Source organism: Garra rufa, chromosome 11, assembly GCF_049309525.1.
Source record: "Garra rufa chromosome 11, GarRuf1.0, whole genome shotgun sequence".
Taxonomy (NCBI): domain Eukaryota; kingdom Metazoa; phylum Chordata; class Actinopteri; order Cypriniformes; family Cyprinidae; genus Garra; species Garra rufa.
The window spans coordinates 3,030,092-3,045,692 of NC_133371.1; the positions used below are offsets into that span (position 1 = coordinate 3,030,092).

A 15,601-nucleotide genomic window follows, 5' to 3' on the forward strand; every position below is an offset into this window, starting at 1 on the left:
GAACAGGGATCTGTCAAAGTCTGATCATGTTTGTGGAAGTGAATCATGTCACGAACAAAGGAGATTACTAGGGATGCACCGAAATGAAAATTCTTGGCCGAAACCAAAAAAAAAAACCCCGAAAAAGGCTGAAAACCGAAACACCGAAAAAAATGATGCCAATTATTAGTACCAGTGCATTTATGGCTATGACTGTGTACTAATCTTACTAAAATCAAGGCATTGCAATTGCATAAATTAATATTAAAGTTTCAAAGAATAAATAAGTTATATTAATTTAAACAATCATTATCAATCAATTATTATATTACTTAAATAACATATACATATATTTTACTGTCTTTGTTTAAATTGTTTAAATTTTTATAACACATTATCTTGTCGATCCATCAGTCCACATTTACAACTCTACGTGTTTCTCTTACAGCAGGAGGCGCTATCAGAATGGTACACAAAGCAGCAGCAGCAAATGACTTTCAAACGTGCAGCGCTCATATTTATTCAATGGATAGCCTTTTGACGTTTCATCGCAATTCTTGTCTTTCAGTCCCCACATTTAAGACCACCTGAAATTAGAAAGACTTTCTTAACCCCTAATAACTAGGGATGTGTACCGAAACCCGGTTCTTTATCGGTCCCGGTGCCAAATTATAAAAGACCGAAGTATCGATAAGCTCTGACGTTAACGGTTCTGCTGTCGGTACTGGAGAAAAAAAAAAAAAAGTCCTATTTATTACTGCTAAATAAACATTACATAGCATATTTTACCTCACCAGCCTTTTGTAATTTGCGATAATATTTGTTATTCGCCTGCACTGCCGTTATTTGCTATCTCACGCATGAAATGTAGGCTAGTCTGATCAGCAGTACACCGAGCTCGCGCACACACAACACGAGAGAGCTCGCGCTTATGTAGTGACAATGGCGGAGAGCGCCAAACGATGTAAAGTATGGTTACACTTCACTCGTGTGAACACGGACTATGCTCGTTGCATCAAGTGCAACAAGATTTTCGCTTGTAAAGGTGGAAACACAAGCAATTTATCAAAACATCTAGCCAAAGTGCATTATGTGCAGAAATGCAAAGTTTTCGACTGCCTAGCTTCTACTTCATCCGTCTCCTCAGGTATGCATGCTATGTTAAAATAACGACATAAACATCACATAAGGTCTCTCTAAATCAGTATTATAATATTAATAATTTAATAAACATTCAGATACGTATAGCCTACATATAGGCTAAATATTTAGAATATTTTTATGCAGTAGCCTAAATAAATATGAAACATTAAAATGCCTTTATAGTAGGGCTGGGTATTGTGACCAATTCGGCGATTCGATTCTTATTTTTATGGTTTCGATTCAATTCGATTTCGATTCGACATCGATTAGCTATCAATATTTCATTTAAAATGTTAGTTTTGCAGACATGGGATTCATATTTTGATATAAATGCTGGTAACTGAAACTCTCTTACTTAAGTTTATTACGGAAATACACATCTACATTGATAATAGGGTGCACACAGTTGTTTATTTTAAACAACTTTTATTTTAAATGAACTGTAACAAGAAGTCATAAATATGTGCATCCATTGTACACCATGTAAACAAACTGCAATATGCACATTACTGTAAAAAAATAAAAAGACTAAATGTGCAACAGTGAAATCTATTAAGAACTTCAAACGTTTAAGAAATAAAACATTTTTCTAAATTCAAAACGTTCAAAACAGGCCCATCATAAAGCCCTTGTTTGCGTATACAAAACATTCTAACTTTCCATAAAACTAACAGTTCTTAACTACAGCCTAATCATTTTTGATCACCAGATTTTCTGCAAAAAAAGCAGCTGATGGTGACACCTTCAGGACGAGAGGTGAATATTCATATCATCTTACGTGAAGCATGCGCATTAAGAATCGATTCGGGGATTTCCCGAATCTATATCGTTGCGTTAAACTGAAGATCGATTAAAATCGGAGAATCGATATTTTTTACCCAGCCCTACTTTATAGTACTGCTTTTACAAATAGATAAATAATAATAAACTATGCTAAGAAATTATAGAGCAGAGCCTACATAAAAATTAATATGTAGTTAAATCATTGTATATTCATTTACAAGAAAATTGTGTTTATTTGTTTTACAATCATTGGTTTTGTTTGTGTAACAGATATTTGCTCAAACATTGGTGTTTGCTAAGCTATAGATAATTATTTTACATTTAAAAAATAAAGTGTTGTTATTTCTGTTCTCAATTTGTTTCAGTTTTTTTTAAAATTAAAAACACAACAAAAAGTACCGATAAGAGTACCGTTAAAGTACCGAATCGATAAGTGGTATCGATAGAAGTAGTAATATCGTTAAAACCTTAACGATACCCATCCCTACTAATAACACTGCATTCATCAATGAAAATTAAGAGCTTTATTTCAAGAACCGACTTTCAAAAACAAACCTTACACAAAATACGTTTCTTTTTATTTTTTTCCCACCATGTTCGGGGCACAAGAAAAATATTAGGGGACTAAATTAATATCAGCATATGACGTATAATCGTCTCTCATTGTCTCTGAGAGAGATGCTGAAAGCACTGTCAGTTTTTACTTTCACTTTAACATATTGCGCAGTTTTCATGTTGCTTGTGTGTTATCCATTGGCTCACCTCCATGGTTTAAAACATAAATATTTATAAAAATACAGGATGTAGAAAATACATATCTTTACAATATTGCGACGTTCCACCAACGTAAAGCCATTGTTTTTCACTCACTGAACGCTACATCTGTCTCGATCTCTGCTCTCATCACTGGCTGCACGCACGACTGCAGACACACCCCCTCTTGAAATTTTGGCATTACAAGTTTTGCAAATCGCTATCCATGGGTCTTTCTCAGATATACTGAAATACGTCCACACCGCAGATGTGTTGCTTCAGACAAGCACATGCAGGCTGCGGTTTCTGTTTGCGTCAACATACTGTTTCGGCCGTGTTGTTTCGGTGATAAAAATCTTTTGGGCCATTTTCGGTGGCCGAATATTCGGTGCATCCCTAGAGATTACTGAGGACCTCAGAAAAAGAGTTGATGTTGCTCACCAGGCTAGAAAATTGTGTACAAATTGAGAGAAATTCAAAACCACTGTTACCTTCCTGAGAAGTAGTCGACCAACAAAAATCACTTCAAAGCAGAACGTGTAATAGTCTGTGAGGTTGCAAAAGTTCCCAGGGTAACTTCTAAGCAACTAAAGGCTTTTCTCACATTGGCTAATGTTTATGAGCCCACCGTGGTGTGCATGACAGAGTTGCAAGAAGAAAGCCACTGTTCTCCAAAAAGAAAATTGCTTGCTAAAGATCATGTGGTCAAGACAGAAGACTATTGGAAAAAGGTTTAACGGATGGATGAAACCAAAATAAAATGTATTGGTTTAAATGAGAAGCTGTTATGTTTAGAGCAAAAAAAAAACATGGAACTATGAATTCTAAATTATACCAGCAATTTCTAAAGGAAGTCATCAGGACATCTGTTTAAGAACAGAGTCTCAAGAGAACATGGGTCATGCAGCAAAACAACAACCCCAAACACAAAAGTAACTCTACCAAAGAATGTTTAAAGAAGAACAAAGTTAATGTTTTGGAATGGCTGAGTCAAAGTCCAGACATTAATCTAATTAAAATGTTGTGGAAGGACCTAAGCAAACAGTTCATAGGAGGAAACCCTAAAACTCTAAAACTGTTATTGTGCAGGACCAATCAGCATTTACAAGAAACTTTACCTTCAGTTACTGCAGCTAAAGAGGGTCACGCCAGATACTGAAAGCACATACTTCTGCAATGCACAGATATGTAACACTGGATAATTTTTCTCAATAAATAAATGACAAAGAAAATAATTCTCTCACTTATTTAACTGGGTTCTCTTTGTCTACTTTCAGGACTTATATGAATGTTTTGGATCATATTTATGCAGAAATATAGAAAATTCTAAAGGGTTCACAAACTTTCAAGCAGCACTGTATATATATTCTCACCATTTTTCTTTTTCTTTTTCTCCAGGTGTATAAAAGTGCCAGTAAGAGGAAGGCCCACATTTTGAAGAACCATCCTGGAGCAGAATTGCCCCCCAGCATTCGAAAGCTGCGTCCGGCTGGGCCGGGAGAGCCTGACCCCATGTTGAGCACACACACGCAGCTGACCGGCACCATCGCTACTGCACCAGTGTGCTGCCCGCACTGTGCCAAACAGTACAGCAGCAAGGTACTGTAGAGTCAATAATCAGGTGATGTGTTAATCAGTATGGATTGATGTGTCCTAATATATCTGTCTTTTTTTAGACAAAGATGGTCCAGCACATCCGAAAGAAGCATCCAGAATATCAGTACAACAGCAGCAGCAGCATCCAGGCACCACTGGCCACTACTGTCATCAGCAGCACCCCTGCTGTCATCACAACGGACGGCACTACTGCAGAGGCTGTGGTGGTGAGCAAAATGTGCACTAGAGCTGTCAGAAAAACAAATTTCGACTACTCTATGAATTTAAAATAAAAAACCACAAGCCTTATCAGTGGTGCACGAGATGCGATGACTATGTAATTGTCATTGCATTATAATGCTTTTATTAGCCTATGCAGTTGAAGCCTATGAAGCCACTAGATGCGGTGCTGCTGTGTTGTTCAATAAAAATATTGCGGATAAAGAGCAGAGAACATCTTATGTCAAAACTGAAACTAAGCCGTTCACACAGGACGCATTATTTCGCACATTTTTTAGAGGGGCATCTATCAACATTGCACTTGTGTCTCACAAGAGAGACACGTGTTTAGAAAGCTTGAACTTTAAAAAAAACATCTTAAGACTTTTTTCTCCATCCCACTGCATCTCTTGTTTTTAAATGAAAAAAAAAGTACTGTGTGATTGGTTTTTGGTCCTTTGTATTAACACTCAAAAAAAAAGTTAAACAGTTGCAAAATGGACAATGTCCATATCCAAAAACTCATAAAAATATGATTTATTAATATAAATATATATTAAATAAATTAACCAGCATCTGTTCTGTCCATAGATACCAAATATTCATTAATTTTTAGAATTGTAACCCTTTAAATGCTGGTTTGTTTGCATAATGCCACAGGTGTTTTTTTTATGGAAAAAATTAAAAATAGTAGTTAATTTCCATATGCTAAATGCTAAGCAGAAATCTTTTCTTTGCTTCTTAGATTCTTGGGTGTGTCAATGAAGAACAACAACATTATTTTTGAGGCATTTATATTTGTTATGTAGTGTTAGATTTTTTTATTTTTTTTAAATGTATATGCCAAATTTGAAAAATGGCACAATCTAGTAAAAAATGGTACAAATGTAAAATTTTAAGCCCTGCCGATAAAATGAATGCCTATTGGCAAATATTGCATCATTTTATAGTCAAATGGCCCTGGGTTAAAAAAATTGCAGTTTTAATGGACATTTTTGTCCTTAAGGTCCTGAGTGTGAGTATTTTTTTGTACGAAGGGTAAATTTTTTTTTTTTTTTTTTTTTTTTTTTTTTTTTTTTTTAAAGGAAATGACACTTATAACTAAAAATGAAATGGACAAAAATGTCCATAAGGTCGCACAAGGGTTAAACTCATACATATGTACATGATGCTTTGTTTATAGTTGTTTAAGCAACTTAATTAAATCATAATTGGTTTATAAATAATATTTTAAACATTATGCACTCACAGATAGTCATGTTATTCAATAAACGTGCATTAGTAATATTTTGCTCAGTGCATCCTCTTGTGTCCTCAGGAGTTTAGCCAAAAGCTTTTTCTTCACCCCAACAGAAATTTTGCATTTTAAATTCAAATATAATTCGAATTTTGATCTTCTTACTTTCTGTACGAATGTATTGCATCTCAGTGGGAACAAGTTGGAACAACCCAGTGTTCATCATTTTGTGTATTTCTTCTAGACGACTGACCTGCTGACCCAGGCCATGACGGAGCTGTCCCAGACCCTGACCACAGACTACCGCACAGCACAAGGGGATTTCCAGAGGATCCAGTACATCCCAGTGTCTCAGGCAGGAGGAGGTCTGTCTCAGCCGCAGCACATACAGCTGCAGGTGGTGCAGGTGGCCCCGGTATGGACACACTGATTCACACTAGATTTTATTTGGCTTTTTACACATTTTCTTGTGATTTTTCTTTTTTTTGGGGCTTTATGTTTTTTGAAAAAAGTCTCTCTTTATTTAATTAAAGATACATTAAAAACAGTAATATTGTGAAATATTACTATGTAATGTAATATTACATGTAATTTATTACCAGGATTCTTCAGAAATCATTAATAATATCAATCAGTAATGTGCTGATTTGGCACTTAAGCAACATTTCCTATTATTATCACTGTTGAATAATAATAATAATAATAATAAGTACAAGGATGCATTAAATAGATTCAAAAGTGACAGTAAAGACATTCATAATGTTACAAAATTCTTCTATTTTAAATAAATGTTGTTTGTTTGAACATTATAATAATTAAAGAATACTTAAAGGTAGGGCTAAAAATTAAAATTGCGATATTTTATTTATTTGCATTTATTCTAACGATTTTTAACTAGTCAACTTGAAAATGTAACTACAACATGATTCAAGTAATTCTATTCTTAAACACTGAAAAGTATACAGGGGTTCACCAGTTTAAGGATCCAGTCTAAGACATTTCTGATTGTAAAAATCAGCTTCTTTTCATTTTTAAGATATTGTTTTCGTTATAATGTGCTGATTCAAATTAGTAGTCAATAATAATTATTTTACCACTCTGCACGCCTCCCCTGACATGCTCTCGCATTTGAACTGGCAGCATTTGGGGTGAAGGAGTGGACGGAGCGGGGCACATCAGGTGCAATAATCAAATATATTTCAAAGGAAGCCAGCACCACGGTCCTGACCACATCACTGTCTTTACTGGGTGTTTAAGAGAATATTTGTAATTATTCATATGCATTTGAATTAACTATTCATCTGGTGGACTGTCATGATTTTGGATAATGCAGGACACTACCGAATGATGCACATCAGAGGGGATCCGGCTAATGCGCTGCACCACTGTATTACCGTACAGTAGCATACAATAGCATTAACAAGGGCGTAACTCCATTGAAACCTTATCTGGAATGTCACCGTTTCAGTCTCACTCTCGTTTCATAAACTCGCAATTCTGAGAAATAAACTGACAAATGATTTTCCCAGAATTCTAAGAAATAAATTTGCAGTTCTTGAAAATGAAGTAAGAATTGCAATATAAACTCAGAATTCTCGGGAAAAGAAGTCACATTTGTGAGTTTATTTCTCATAATTGTAAGAAATAAATTCCCAATTCTGAGAAATGAAGTCAGAATTGCAATATAAACTCGCAATTCTGAGAAATAGACTCACAACTGTCTTTTTTTTTCTTCAGAATTGCAAAGTTTAGAACTTGCAACTGGACGTTTATATCCACAATTATGAGGGAAAAAAGTCAGAATTGTGACTTTATATCTCGCAATTCTAACTTTATAACTGGCAATTGCGAGTTTGTATCACGCAGTCCTAAAAAAATAAAAAAAGTTGACATTACCTTTTTAACATTTTGTTATTTAAAATTTAGTGTCGGAAAAGTAAATTTTGATTTATCAGATCATGACCCCTTAAAAAAAAGTTTCAGGATATTTTGACCAGTACTGTGTACTTACATACACATTGTTCTCGGTTTTAATTTTGCATAATCGGTACATAATACATACAAAAGCACCATACATAAATTGCTATGTTTTAGTTTTAGACTGATTTGGTAAGTGAGTGTTGTGTTTGTCTCTGCAGGCGTCCTCTCCTCACTCTCAGCACTCTACAGTAGATGTGAGTCAGTTACACGACCCTCACAGTTACAGTCAGCACTCGATTCAGGTTCAGCACATTCAGGTGGCTGAGCCCACGGGGACAGTGCAGGCCAATGCACAGGTGAGCGGCTGACTTTAACAGGATATGCATGCTGTGTAGGGCTGTGTGATATTTTGACATAATATCACAAAATGGCTTGTAATTATTTATAATGGATGTAATTATTTGCATAGGCTGCAGTTTAATTAAAGGATTAGTTAGCTGATTATCAATCAGGTTTGTAGTGTTGCAGTGTCAATAGTGTAAGTAAATGAACAATGTGTTCTTTCTCTCTTTGTTACCTGCGCTGAATATTCCATGTATTTACCAGCAAAAGTCCCCCAGATAATGCAAAAGGCTTCATTTTTGTCATCTGTAGACTTTTAATAACTCTGGGCCTTTTGTTAAAGTTCACTTCCAGAACAAAAAATACAGATAATGTACTCACCCCCTTGTCTTTTTTTCTTTAGCCGTAAAGAAATTGTTTTTTTTTTTTGAGGATTTTTCTTCATGTAGTGGACTTTTTTTGGTGCCCCGATTTTGAACTTTCAAAATGCAGTTTAAATGTGGCTTATAGCAATCCCAAATGTGGTTTTAAAAAGGGTCTTATCTAGCAAAACGATCGGTTGTTTACATATATATTTTTTAAGTCGAATGCTCGTCTTGTCTTGGCAATTCTGACTTTCACAGAATTCTGAGAAATTAAGACAGAATTGCAATATAAACTCGCAGTTCTAAGAAATAAACTCTCAAATGTGACTTTTCTCTAGAATTCAAAGAAATAAACTAGAAATTCCGATAAATTAAGTCAGGATTGCAATATAAATTCGCAATTCTGAGAAATGAAGTCTTGTCTTGCTCTCCCTAAACTCTGTTATTTTTTTTCTGGTTCAAGACAGGGTCAAAAATCTCCTATTTCATGTTCTCCCTCAACTTCAAAATCGCCCCAACATCACTGTTTTACCGTTTTTGTTAACTGTTTTTGACCTTTTTTGCATGGCCACTTTTAAAAGACTGGGTCAGTACTTCTGTTGCGATGTAGGATGATTTTTAAATGATTTTTGAAGTTGAGGGAGAAAATACGATGGGAGTTTTTCAACATGCCCTAACTGTCTTAACCCAGAATACACAGAGTTCAGGAAGAGCTAGACAAGATAAGCATTTGAGGTTAAAAAGTATTTAAATTAAAAAAAAAAATTCATCATGGTGCTAGATAAGATTTTTCCTCAGCTGGGATTGTTTACAGACATATTTAAACTGCATTTTGGAAGTTCAAACTCAGGGCACCATATATGTCCATTATATGGATAAAAATCCTGAAATGTTTTCCTCAAAAAATATAACTTCTTTGCGACTGATGAAAGAACTATTTTTTTGTACTGGAAGTGAACTTATCCTTTAAAACTATAGCTTGAACATCTGCATTTTTGTGTCCTCACCCACCGACAGTCAGATCGAAAGAGGGGCTTGCCAAAATCAAAAGTGGGTTATTGGTGTTGATGTTAATAAAATAGAACATCTCCACCCTCTTTCTGTTTTCTCCAATCATGTAGCACTGATTTCAAAAAATGTTTCAAATTATTATCTCATAGACAGCCAAGTTTTATTAAAAGCCCATCTTTCTAACATTTTCTGTTTTTTTTTTTTTTTTTTTTTTCCTCTGGCTGGATTAAAATTTGGAAATGAAGAAATGAAGATGCAGTTATTAGTATTGCAATTTTACAGTTGTACTATAAAATAAAATTACATTTATTAAAAAATTTATGTGACATATTTTAGATTTTTATAGTCATGTTGAATTCTGTTTCTTAGGCTTTTTGTGTAGTTTTGTGGCTACTTCTTTTGATGCTTTCCCTCATCCAATCAGGTGTCAGCTCAGCCTCTAAGTCCCTCCTCTCAGCAAGCTGCCCAGGAGCTTAGCAGCGCCCAGCTGACCCCTGTGACCCTTGCTCAGGGCCAGACTCTACAGACGTCCACCAATCAGACGCAAGGTGCTGCACAACATGCGTACCTTCCCAGCAACTGGAACTACAGGGGTTATCGTAAGTACCTTTACCAAATGTTTCTGTACTAGACAGAGCTCTACGCTTACTTTTCTTTTCAGGACCACTTTCTAATTAATAATCAAAAAGATATTTGTTTGTCAGTTGTTCATTCAGGAATAAAGCAAGTGACTGTGTTTATGAATGGGAAATTGAATCATTGACCCACTATATTAGTTTTAAAATGCACGATCATTCATCAACAAAACAAAGCCGTGTTTGAATGGAGATGCGCAGCGGCTCAGTTGCGATTTGTTTCAGGCCATTTTTGATGACGAAATGGAGCAAAGTCTGGAAATAGTGTTATAGTCAGACAATGTAAGTCACTTAAAGGTTGTATCAGCGATTTCTAGCCTAAAACATAAAGTGTCAATTTCAGCTGACCTTTCTTCACGATCCGCTCGCTGCCTGCCCCATAAATTGTCTGTGAAAAAAACGCGTCTCTCTGGTCAGCCTAGGGTCCGAGATATGCCAAAAAAAACAATCGGCACTACCAACCTTTCCACACATAAACAAACAGTGTTCCAACCAATCAGCGTCAGGGGTTTGGTGTTGTGGACTTTCCTACTGGTGCAGGGATGTGAGGGAGGCGGAGCGAAAGTCCACAACACCAAACCCCTGACGCTGATTGGTTGGAACACTGTTTGTTTATGTGTGGAAAGGTTGGTAGTGCCGATTGTTTTTTTTGGCATATCTCGGACCCTAGGCTGACCAGAGAGACGCGGTTTTTTCACAGACAATTTATGGGGCAGGCAGCGAGCGGATCGTGAAGAAAGCTCAGCTGAATTTGACACTTTATGTTTCAGGCTAGAAATCGCTGATACAACCTTTAATAGTAACATCTTGTGTATTTAACTTGAATTAAATCAATATCTCATTTACAAACTCATTAAAAAAGCTGTCACTCATCTTCGTTCATCACAAAGTTTCATTATAATCAACAAAGCTCTTCGCCTTGCACTATTAATCTCTTATTTACAGTCTCTCCACACTTTGTTTATGAAAGTATTTGTGAGAAATGTCCATGATATATTACTCAACATTGCAAAAACACACAAAGCTCTCCACAGCGCAAACACAAATCTGCCGATCGGGTCAGACGCACATGGTGCTCCTAAATATTTTTTTCCTAGTCGCGCACTGTAGAGCCCTATATTATATTAACCTTACATATACAGAAAACATAATGGCAGCACTGTGTTTACCTCCCTTTGCTCCTGTAAGCATCTGAGATCCAGATGATGGCTCTTCCTCATACCCAGTATGTGATCGCAGAGGCCAGCACCCCCGTCACTGCCGCCGTCAACAGCAGTCAGGTCAAAACGGTGAGTCTGGTTCACTGGTATCTTGACTTCCACAAAGTTTTTGCTTTCATATTGTAATGCAATTGTGTTTTTGCTTCTCGTGCATTGCAGACACACTATGTCATCTCAGAAGGACAGACGGAGCTGGATGGTAAGCAGGTGAACGTCCAGTCCACCGCAGCGCAGGTTCACCCCGACCCGCTGGAGCAGCCGGCCGTCAGTCAGCAGACCACCACGCAGTACATCATCACCACCACCACCAACGGGACGGGAGCCAGTGAAGTTCATATCACCAAACCCTGAGCCTCTGATTTGGCATTCTTTCAGAGTTACTTTAAATGAACAAACAGATTTATTTTCTTGAAGAGTTAAAACAATGAACTGAAGTAGCGAAGATGTTTTTTTTTTAATGAAATAATAAGAACACTGGAGTGGTTGTACTGTGTTTCTCTAGAGACCCAAAAAGACCCAGCCATGTGTGTTTTCAGGAACTGTCGTGACTTTTAACCTGTGCCATCCTGCCTCTTTTATTATCTTCATTTTGGCCTAATTAGATTTGTATGTTTATTTTTTTATATCAGTAAATTGTCCCTTAGCAATTGAGAGATTCTACCTTTTCATACCTGAGTGAGACTGATACACTGTAAAAAATGCTTTTCTTATTTAGATTTTTGTCTTGTTTCCAGCCAAAATATCTACAAATTCTTAAATAAGGAAGGATTTTCTAGACAAGTAAAAAAAAAACAAGTCAAAATTAAATGAGTTTTTGCTTAGAACAAGCAAAATAATCTGCCAATGGGGTAAGGAAAAAAAAAATCATATTTCAAACTGAATACAGGATTTTATTTCTTACACCATTGGCAGATTATTTTGCTTGTTCTAAGCAAAAACTCATTTAATTTTGACTTGTTTTTTTTTTTTTTTTACTTGCCTAGAAAATCCTTCCTTATTTAAGAATTTGTAGATATTTTGGCTGGAAACAAGACAAAAATCTAAATAAGAAAAGCATTTTTTTTTGCAGTGTAAGAGACCTTTAAAAGGATTTCTTAAAAAGCATAATAAAACTGTGGATCCTCACTTTTGATTCCACAGCATTTCATTTGAATATAATTGGAATATTACAAATTTGGCACAGCCGCAAAGCCGTAAAAAATACTGTTAAATAACTGCCTGAGTTAGCAGGTAAATTATATGAAATATCACATTTTATCCCAAAATGCAAAGAATCATGATTTGCACAGAATGTCAAGATTAGTGGCTTAATTTTTGTGACTATTAAGCATTATAGGAACTAAATTTTGTTGATTGTCAACATATCATGATGAGAAAATATTAAAATTCCTAAAAAAGCAGACTTCTTAATAACATTTTTCTTTTGGTTTTGCCGTGGAATGTGACCTCAACACTGTTTTTGAGCACCATTCTAGCCTCAATCTAAAAGAAACAGTGTTCTTATGATAGTTAAAGCAGAACTAACAAAATCAAATCGTTCATGCTCACCTCACCTCCCTTGCAAATGAATGCAAATCCCAAATTAATATAGTTCCTACGAAATATATTCTAAAATAGTCCATGGACGACGTCACCAACCAGAACTAAGTTCAGATGAAGGTCGAACACTTCATACCCCATGAAAATCCTTCTCAAATTTTCTCAGTTTATCTGGGTCCTCATATTATTCCGTGTATTATCTGTTAAAATGACTGGAGAACTTGTGTATTTCATGTAACTTGTGTTTATGGACATACTAGTATTTATTTGGGTTTTGCACATCCATCAGTGGAGCACTGCTGCAACTTTATAACCTGAGAAAGGGAAATATATCCAGCGTACACTATTTATACAGAGACAACCTTGTACAATGTAAAAAACAAACAAAAAAAACAATCAGTATCTGTACTATGATAAGTATTGTTGTAATTATTGACGGTTTATGTACAGTAATGCGCCTCAGTGTGTCTGGGTTGGTGTCTCCTGTTGTTCCTAGTGATGGGAAATAAACATGCTTTTGTACACTTGATGTCTTTATTGTCTGCAATCATAGATACTTTTGTATTAATTCCAGTCTCCAGATTATACAAAATAAAGCTATCGACAGCATAAATTAAAGTATAATGCCATCTGTTTAATTAAACAAAACCCAAAAGTTCATTCACCTACTAGAAGAATTAATTGGGAGGTATTCCTTTCTTATTATGTCATTACAATATCACTAAATTGCCACTTAAATGATTAAACTTTCATAAACATGCTGTTGGTGTGGTACCTGATTTATAAACATAATTTTAGTCCTCACAGTTATTTGGTTTGGAATAATGGTGATATTCTTTAAAAAAGTAAATCTCTGTTTTTTCCAAATTGGGTCAATAATAATATTCTAGTTTCTTATTGTGTAATTTTCATAATGTATTCTCAATTGTATTCACCCCTGGCATTGGTTTGTACATTCTTTATGGCAATTATTTAAAAAAAAATAGAAAAAAATATATTTTTTTACGGAGTACTTTTGTACTATTCTGGTCCTATTGAGTTCCATAATGCATTAAATTAGCGTTTTCTATTTATACACAAACAAGTTTAAATAAATGACACTTTTGATAACGGATTTATTGATTTAGGAGTAAATATTATCGGAATATATTGTATAAATAAAGCATATTATATAAAATGCATCATTTAAATATTTTATTTTCAAAGATGCATTGATGTTAGATGATAGCAAATCTAATATAATATGCACTAGTTTTTCCTTACCAAAAATAAGATTATTCAAGTGTGCTATTAGTATAGTATTAGTATTAGTATTAGTATTAGTTTTTATGTACTTCTCAGAAATGTTCTTAAAATGACCTTTAAGTATCCTTGACTTATACTTAGAAAAAGTCTAAGTATATTTGAGTTATTATACTTGTGCTCTGAGAATCTGTGTTTTCATTGTTATACACTAGGGGTGCTATTGCACGTCTTCTGTACAGAATTTACAAAACACAAGTGAAGAAGAAACCTAAACAACAGATGCTTCCACATGTAATCTAACACAACCATCAGACATAAAACAACATTAAAACCATACATATGCAAAACTGTGTAACGTTATGAAAAAAAATGTCGACCCAGGAAGAGGTAATAATGATCAACTCCATCTACAATTTGATTATCATGAATAGTCTTTTTAGCTTTTTGTTTAAAATGTTTATTTATTTTTTAGTTATGAAACTTACCCACGTTCAAGTGTTTATAAAAAAAGCTAGAATATTTTTTTTGTTTACAAGCAGATACCCTGTTCTTTCTCTTGATGTTTTGTATGTTCAAATATTCATATAACAAAATATATACAAATTAATACCTAAATAGGGACATAGTAATACACTTAAAGTATGATCCAAAGTTCACTTAAAGAAAACTTACAAGTATACTTGTAGTATAAAACTACTAAACTAGTAGTTTACTGAGACTTTACTTCATAGTGTACTAATAAAGCATAAAAATATGTACTTAATTAGTAAACTATCAGTATACCTGTACGTTTTCTTTTAGTATACTTGAAGTACAAACTGAAAACAGATGTAAACTAGTTGTGTATCAAAGTTTACTACTGTTATACTTAAACTATGCTTAAAAGTATACTTTTATATACTAGTATACTTAAGTAAAGTTCAAGTATATTTTTAGGTATACTTTATGTACAGTAGTAAGTATAAAAATATCAGTGTACTAGTAGTATAGTTTTAAGTGTACTATTTCAATACTCCTTGGGACTAAATTGGCCCAATTTTTAGTATATAAAAGTATACTTTTAAGTATAACAGTAGTAAACTTTGAGTACACAACTAGTTTACATCTATGTTTTCAGTTTGTACTGCAAGTCTACTAAAAGTGAACTTATAGGTATACTGATGGTTTACTAATTAAATACTTTTTATGCATTTTTAGTACACTTTGAAGTATGATCTCAGTAAACTACTACTATTTTAGTAGTTTACAAGCATATACTCTTAGGTTTTCTTTAAGTAAACTTTACATCATAAATTAAGTATACTACTATGTCCCTACTTAGGTATAATTTGTATATATTTTGTCATATGAATATCTGAACATACAAAACATCAAAAGAAAAAACAAAAATTCTAGCTTCATGCATTATTTTATTATAAACACTTGAATGTGGGTAAGTTTCATAAACAACAAATGTATAAATAAATAACAACATTTTGAACAAAAAGACTATTCACGATAATCAAAACGTAGATGGAGTTGATCAACACCCCGAAGCTCGACAGTCATTATTACCTCTTCATGGGTCGACATTTTATTCCATAACGTTACAGTTTTCCATATCTATGGTTTTAA

At 34.4% G+C, this 15,601-nt stretch overlaps 1 protein-coding gene across 1 annotated transcript in view; it reads left to right on the top strand.

The window, feature by feature from the left end:
• Positions 1 to 13,264, top strand: part of prdm10 (PR domain containing 10) — a 39,626-nt gene extending 26,362 nt beyond the window's left edge. The window contains exons 17-23 of the mRNA XM_073850293.1: positions 4,057 to 4,257; positions 4,335 to 4,481; positions 5,955 to 6,125; positions 7,849 to 7,986; positions 9,773 to 9,947; positions 11,172 to 11,272; positions 11,363 to 13,264. Of these exons, the coding sequence (XP_073706394.1) occupies positions 4,057 to 4,257; positions 4,335 to 4,481; positions 5,955 to 6,125; positions 7,849 to 7,986; positions 9,773 to 9,947; positions 11,172 to 11,272; positions 11,363 to 11,554 (1,125 nt within the window). The 3' untranslated portion in view covers positions 11,555 to 13,264. The remainder of the gene's footprint in view (positions 1 to 4,056; positions 4,258 to 4,334; positions 4,482 to 5,954; positions 6,126 to 7,848; positions 7,987 to 9,772; positions 9,948 to 11,171; positions 11,273 to 11,362) is intronic.
• Positions 13,265 to 15,601: the final 2,337 nt, after the last annotated feature.